Raw genomic sequence first — 7,272 nt, 5'->3', positions numbered from 1 at the left:
CCCCCCACAAATGTCTGCCTATGCAAATGTTACTATTAGGTATTATTTTTAATATTAATTTAAGTTACCTTTCATGAACTCTTCTTAAGTTCACTCCACCACGTCTATCAATCAAAATTTGTATGTATGGATAGTGGAATTCAAAGGTAGCAGTACAGAATCCTGCCAAACCCAAATCAGTAATTGTTGCATCTCTCTCGTGGTTCATATACTCAGGGCTTTCCAAAAGAACATTTTTCAAAGTTGTTAATCTTTGAAAGCAAACAAGTTCATGATCACTTACTGGAGTAAAACGCAAATCAAGTGTCTAAAAATAATATAAATAATCAGGTAAGACATATTTATTGGTAAATTAAATAACAGGTAAAAAAATGTACGGTATTGTTCAACAAGGCAAGTTGAGCCTCAGCCTCACCTAACTATTGTAAATAAAAAGGAGGTATATACTATAATAATTAAAGTTATTTCTAATTTAATTTAAGAATATTATATTCAATAATATTAAATACATTTTAAAATAGAAAAGCTTTTTGTAATTATATATTATTATCATGACAAAACAAATTTATTTTGTTATGTACAATATTAATTAACATAGTACATAATAAATACTTTGTCACTGTTATCAAAAATCACGACAAAGATGTTCATGGAATAATAGAACAATCTCAACAAAAGCCGAAGAGTGCCAAGAGGCTAGTAATATTTAGCCTCAGACGAGTCGGACGGCTGTACGATTATAAAATATATCACGGTATTGAGGGAAGTCAGAATTGTATTATGAAATGATTCGGGCCTCGGAGTTTGTCAATATTATTCACTAGTCATTTGTCGAATCGACGTAATTTTCACTAATAGAAATAGGAACGGGGAGGTTATCATAATGTCATGTAGTGTAAGTGTATACCTACCCATAGTATTTTTATCAAAATCTAAAGATATTGGTTCTTATTAAAAAAAAAATAACAATGAAGGTCGATGGACACCAAAAATTGTACACATCACATTACTCACCCGCTACGGTTAAGAGTTGGTGAGGTGTGCCACAGTAGTAAACAATAGAATTAACAGCCTTTTAACTGGTAACTCATATTACTTTGTTTTAAATTAATTTTTAAAAAGCATTCAATACCTAGATAATTAATAACTTATTTATAATAAGTAATAACTAATAAATTTATACTAATATTAGGAATTTTCACAAAAATGTAAAAAAAAAAAATTTCAGTAAACATGTAGAATCACCACATCTAATATAGTCCAAGTTATTGTTATTAAAAAAATAACACCTACTTAAATAAATTTGTTATGTATCAATTTGTACTTCTAACCTGTAAAGATTTGAATCCAGTTATAGCAGTAATACTTGCATATGGAATACAGTCTTTAAACTGTTTGCAACCTGCGAGACTTAAGTAGCGTAAACGTTCCAGCTTGGCCAATGCATACAGACAATTTGGCAAAAACCAATCATTGTTGGTCATTATAATTTGCTATACAAGTACAAACAATTATTAAAAAAATGTCGATGTGTAATCAAAATAAATATTTCTAAAATCACTTGGTTTTAAATGTATTTAGTACATAAAAATAAAACAAATTTACCTCTAGATCTGGGCAAGCATTGTTTATACCACATAAATAAGAAGAGCTGTCTGGAATGTTTTCAATAGTTGTATTATCAATAGTCAGTGTTTTCAATTTTCGATGCAAAATCTTTACACTTATCTACACACAAAATTTACTTATTAGTAGGTAGTAAGTCAATTAAAATACTCGAGACAGAAACTGAAGAAGGATTATTCTTACTTCACCGGCATCAAATACTTGATTTGTTAACGTTAAATGTTGTAATTCTGGGCATTTTGTTTCTAATTGTATTAAAAATTTGTGAGAAACTGAATAATCAGTGCTTGGAACATCATTACACGATATAAACAATTCAGTGGTATCCTCTTTTAAGTAACTCAAGTATACATCTTCCATAGATTTTTCAAACTTTTCAAATCTTGGTTTTTTCCATAGAGTCCAATCATGACTAATTCTTAACAAGTTAGGGCATATCCTATAAAACCAAAGGTAAAGTTATTAATTAACGTAAGTTGCTTAACCTAATTTTGAAGTTTGTATACTCACAGTGCCATTTTGGCAAGATTATCATGTGATAGATATTTAAATAAATACATGATAACATCATCGGATAAATCTTGGAAACCAACAATTTCCTTTGAGGATTTAGGATGTGTTGTCGTTGTTGTAACTTGAGACGCTTTAGGTTTCTTTGTTTCTGTGTGCGAATATTGACATCCATCTTCTAATGGTCTCTTGTTACTGTTTTCCATGTTACGGGATGTTTAAATCGCTTAGACTTCGACAAGAGATGAGCAACCTAAATGAGTTTGGACCAATCATGACATGAAAAATAATAACATAATATGTGTATATTATACACATAAATTATTGTATTATACACATTTATACATGGTTACAATGACGGTCGATGGACACCAAAAATCGTACACATCACATTACTCACCCGCTACGGTTAAGAGTTGGTGAGGTGTGCCACTCGGGTTTTAATTAAAATAATAGGTAAGTACATGAGAAAAAGACCGGACGTGTGAAGTGAATTTAGGGTTTGCGAACTTCAATAGATCGTCAGCCGACGATTAACAGCAAAATAATAATAATATCGCACCGGACACGTCTTATGGAACAGCGTATGTGATAATATAAATTGTATACAACTACCTATGCAAATGATCGCGATGGCGTAACGTCTGGCACTACTCGGACTGCAGCAGGGCTCATTCTTCCATTAGCTTCTGTAATAATAATAATATTGAAGATAATAATATTATTTATTATCAAGATTCGAGATGACGATCGACTCGATGTTTCGACTAATTGAATGCGATTATAAATTATAACGTCTGATGCTCGATACTTCTCGGTGATGACTTCGAGTCATTGATAATTATTGTTATTGTAATATTATTGTTCAGCAGAACGTAAAAAAACGTAGAATGTATTCACGATAATAATATTATGTTTATTTTTTTATGACGCACATCGTTGACCAATGACCAGGATTGACTCAACTCTCAACAACCACAATCACAATCATAAAATGAGATAAGTAAATATATATAAACAATGATATGATATGAATAATAAAATGTCAATGATTCGTGTAGAATACTAGGATAGGTAAGCACTAAGCTATAGTCTGTGCCCTGTGGTAAGTTCTATAGCTCTATGTTTTTTATACATTATCTAGCTTAAAGTATAGAAAAATTATAAGTCTATTGTTTATTAGTTTATAGGTCAATCGTCTATGTCCTAATGCCTATGCGAACAACAATCACAATGTATATGAGGTATCTCGTCAGTCAGCAGTCTTCGCCCGTCAGTCGGTTTTTGTCGCCCGACGCCCGGTCTGCACTGTACCCAGAATCTAGACCAAGGTGTATTTATCAATGTGATAAATACACCTTGATCTAGACATTTCAGATGACGGATTTTAAACAATTACATTAATTATATTTGTTAAAAGTCTCCGACAGTAGTACAGTACATTGTACAGCCACAGAATAAATTATATCATCATTACAATTATTTAAAATAAACGTTTCCAAATTATTAAAACGAAAATTACATTTTTGTACAGAAATTATAATTTCACAAAACAATTTGAGCGTATCAACTATCAATTGTTCGGTAATCAGCAATCCATACCCCAGCAAATATCTATATTATATTATATCTTAGGTATATGCATGATTAAATCTATAACCGTGGGTATATGTTAGTCCGTGAATATATTATCTATATCTATATGAATATATGATCGTTTACCACAGACTTCTAACTTACATTGTTACAAGCGAAGCTCAGCTGTTGACGGCCGCCATTTTGTCGGTTGGCAAAACATTTCATTTATTATACAAAACGTATTAGGAATAATATTTTTTTTAATGGTCAAATAAAATAGTAAATGTAAAATGACTTATATAAAATATATATATTTTTTTTTTTAAACAACATGTTTAGAAATAATAAAATACAATACAAAATAAATCATATCATCTTATTTGTCATAATAATATGAAATACCATACAATTGCCCACCGACCTCGAAGCTTCAATTTACGGCGGAAATTCGCTATCCACTATCTAGTACTACATGGAAGTCTGTGTTGTTTGCTACCAGCACGAACTATAATCATAGTTCGTGACTACCAGTTAGATCTCTGATCTTATCATGCTTTATATACATATTGATAACTTGATAAATTGTTTATGTGGTCTTTGATACAATTATACCGGGGAGCGCGAGTGTTGTTTCTACTATCAATATTCAATACTTTTATTTTTCAACTTTATAAGTTGACAGTTGTAATCTGTAAATTGTAATTGGCTTCTAATTTACTATTTATTATTCAATATTTTTTAAATGTTAAACACTGACTAACATAAAAACTATTAATTTTAATTATTATCTGTGTGTCATCTGTCTAAATAGTCTGTACTCCTGTGTACTGTTTAGTGTTTGCTGTGCAGACGTGTGGTTCATTGATTCACATCAGACGCGTTAATAGCCACTTCGTTTTAAAAATGGTAGGTGATTGTTTATTGTCGTTTATTTTTGACCATGAAAATGATTGTCTTATAGATGTATTAATATAATATTGTTGATCTAATAAATGTCATTTTGAGAACAAGTATAAATGTATAATGTTATTGTTTGAAAACACTTATGAGGCCGGTCACCTGTGTCATATTATGTGTTTAGACAGATTGAACTGTGTGTTAATAAATGTGAATGATTTTAAAACATCTAAACACATAGTTTAAACATAGTAAACATTGTGGCAATGCAACAACCTCATACAACAAAATAGACAGTGTCAAAAATATTCATAGCAAAAACACAGTATGATTCCAACCTTAAAGTTTTTTAATGTTAAATGACATTGATTGTGTGTATCGTGGTTAACTATTAAGTAACACAGCACTATATATTTGTGTAATTGTGTTCGTTGATTATTTTAAAACTTTAAGCATGGAACACTCATATGAAGTATATAATTAAATAGTTGACCACATTACATTTTAATCTGTTTTTTCACAGTTGTTCTACTCATTTTTTAAATCACTCGTTGGGAAGGATGTCGTTGTTGAATTAAAAAATGATCTGAGGTAAGTGATAAGTTGTTTTTATTATCTATACTGTAATTAAAAGCATTATTTTCTTAAACACTTTTTATTTCTAGTATTTGTGGTACATTACATTCTGTGGATCAATATTTGAACATCAAACTCGTTGACATAAGTGTAACTGATCCTGAAAAATACCCACATATGGTAATTACTAATTAGTTTTACTTCAATATGAAGAAAAAAACTCATACTGTTAGTTTTTTAGGCTTCTGTAAGGAACTGTTTCATCAGAGGTTCAGTGGTTCGCTATGTACAACTACCAGCAGATGAAGTTGATACACAGTTGTTACAAGATGCTGCACGTAAAGAAGCAACAGTCACACGCTAATATATTTTACATTTAATTACAACTAAGGAAATTATTGTTTAAGAAGTAATATAAAAATAATTGTGTAATTTATTTTTAAATAGTTCATTTTCAAAACATTTATTTTCCATTTTGTAATACAGTAGCACATGGTGTGTTTCATAAGGGTTATGGCCTAATGTTTTTTTAGAAAGATGGTCAATCTCCCAGAACTAGACATCAACATACAGAAAAATCATGAATATCATTATAGTGTATCATGGTAAAAATGTTAATTCTCTAATTTGATTCTAGTAGGCTGTGTTAGTAGAAGTAAAATCAGTTGGTGGGGGTGGATGGGTTGTTAATCCATCAAAAAAATAATTTGCCATACCACTGTTTTAATGTAATACAAATTAAAAGCTATGGCACTTGACTAAAAAGTAATGTAAACAAGGTTGACAAGTGAAGATATGATAAAAAAAAGTTACTAGAAATATTCTATTAAATTTTCAAATGTCTTATTTATAAAAAATGTTTTTTTCATTTCTAGTGTGAAAATTTCATAAAATAAGTTTTTCTTATCATATCTTCACAAAAAAAAAAAAAATTAATTTATAGTCATGAAAAATGTTTGGTTTTTAATTATTAAATTTGATTATTTATTCAAGTATACTGGATCTCTGCTAAAAATAATTTTTCTTATGCAATGATTTTATCATTTAACATGTCCAGTACAGTGACATACTATTTACTATAGACAACTACTATACAGTAGAACAGTACCCACTTGCATAAGCGTGCGCACAGGGGGGGCTGGGTGGGCCGTGGCCCACCCTGCGAGACGTACGTACCGAAATTTGTATACATAGTAATACATGATTTAAACATCACAATTTTTGATTTTTTTAAATCATAGAACATTAATTAAGTAGGTGAAAAATAACATTGATAATCAATGATAATAAATTAAATGTCTTTAAAAATAAAATTGATAACATATTACCATTACAGATTGAGAAATTGTATTTATTTAAAATTTAAAACCGTGTCGACAATTAAATTATTTCTTACCGAATAATGATGAATACAATTATATATATATATAATTATTAAGCTGTGCCTAAATGCCTAATATTATTTTATCATTACCTACAATGGTTCATAATTTATAACTTACAAGTTGAGGTAGACAGTGGTTATTTACTTATTTATTACTGAATAAACTATACTACAATAGATTAAATTAAAATGAATAATATACCTATATAATATTAAATTGTTTGACACACTAAAAGCGTCATTCTCTTAATTTGTTTTGTAATTAAATAAAAACAGTTTTCACTACCTATTGAATATATATACCTATTTTCTTTTTACTTACCTACTATTATTATTGTAAAAATACATTATTTAGTTTATACAATATTATTTATACAATTCCATTGGATTTCTTTAGAATGCCAATGCTATGTTAGGAAAATTATAAGAAGTTTATTATTTAAATAACTTGTTAGAAACGTTAAATCAAAATATGTTTATTTATTAATAAGTATATTATTTTAAAATAAAGTACCTAGGTAATACAAATAAAATATGAATTTATGAGTAACTATTGTAAAAAAAAATAGTTACGTCTATTTATTTATTTTGATATTGAATAAATAAATAATTATATATATTTATTATTATACCATGTTTTTTAAATTAATTAATCAAATAGTACTGAATTAAAACTCGGATAATTTCCATTACATAGTATC

General features: G+C 28.8%; 2 protein-coding genes across 6 annotated transcripts in view; one reads left to right on the top strand and one right to left on the bottom strand.

Moving 5' to 3' along the window:
* Nucleotides 1–3,895, bottom strand: part of LOC100165756 — a 4,916-nt gene extending 1,021 nt beyond the window's left edge. The window contains exons 1-7 of one of the 5 annotated variants that reach the window (XM_029486984.1): nucleotides 3,877–3,895; nucleotides 2,752–2,825; nucleotides 2,137–2,389; nucleotides 1,810–2,065; nucleotides 1,606–1,728; nucleotides 1,332–1,493; nucleotides 69–307 (exon numbers count right to left, since the gene is read on the bottom strand). In XM_029486984.1, the coding sequence (XP_029342844.1) occupies nucleotides 69–307; nucleotides 1,332–1,493; nucleotides 1,606–1,728; nucleotides 1,810–2,065; nucleotides 2,137–2,342 (986 nt within the window). In that variant the 5' untranslated portion in view covers nucleotides 2,343–2,389; nucleotides 2,752–2,825; nucleotides 3,877–3,895. Of the gene's footprint in view, nucleotides 1–68; nucleotides 308–1,331; nucleotides 1,494–1,605; nucleotides 1,729–1,809; nucleotides 2,066–2,136; nucleotides 2,390–2,536; nucleotides 3,524–3,876 lie in introns of those variants that run through there. The other 4 variants (XM_003245755.4, XM_016805950.2, XM_001950890.5 and 1 more) reach the window with 4 other exon arrangements.
* A 472-nt stretch (nucleotides 3,896–4,367) lies between these two features.
* LOC100158887 (U6 snRNA-associated Sm-like protein LSm2) lies at nucleotides 4,368–5,631 on the top strand. Its single transcript, XM_001946961.4, has 4 exons — nucleotides 4,368–4,620; nucleotides 5,135–5,202; nucleotides 5,277–5,367; nucleotides 5,429–5,631. Exons 1-4 carry the CDS (start codon nucleotides 4,618–4,620, stop codon nucleotides 5,549–5,551), a joined length of 285 nt encoding a protein of 94 aa, XP_001946996.1. The 5' UTR covers nucleotides 4,368–4,617; the 3' UTR covers nucleotides 5,552–5,631.
* The last annotated feature ends 1,641 nt before the right edge of the window (nucleotides 5,632–7,272 follow it).

The sequence above is a fragment of the Acyrthosiphon pisum genome, chromosome A1 (genome assembly GCF_005508785.2).
Source record: "Acyrthosiphon pisum isolate AL4f chromosome A1, pea_aphid_22Mar2018_4r6ur, whole genome shotgun sequence".
NCBI lineage: Eukaryota > Metazoa > Arthropoda > Insecta > Hemiptera > Aphididae > Acyrthosiphon > Acyrthosiphon pisum.
Note: the sequence above shows the minus strand (reverse complement) of the source record. Positions and strands in the feature narration are given on the sequence as shown.

What these genes read in the sequence shown, in the direction of transcription:
- LOC100158887 (XM_001946961.4), top strand. An exon ending in GAATTAAAAAATGATCTGAG is followed by an intron (nt 5,203 to 5,276) that starts GTAAGTGATAAG and finishes TTTTATTTCTAG; the next exon opens with TATTTGTGGTACATTACATT. An exon ending in CTGAAAAATACCCACATATG is followed by an intron (nt 5,368 to 5,428) that starts GTAATTACTAAT and finishes TTAGTTTTTTAG; the next exon opens with GCTTCTGTAAGGAACTGTTT.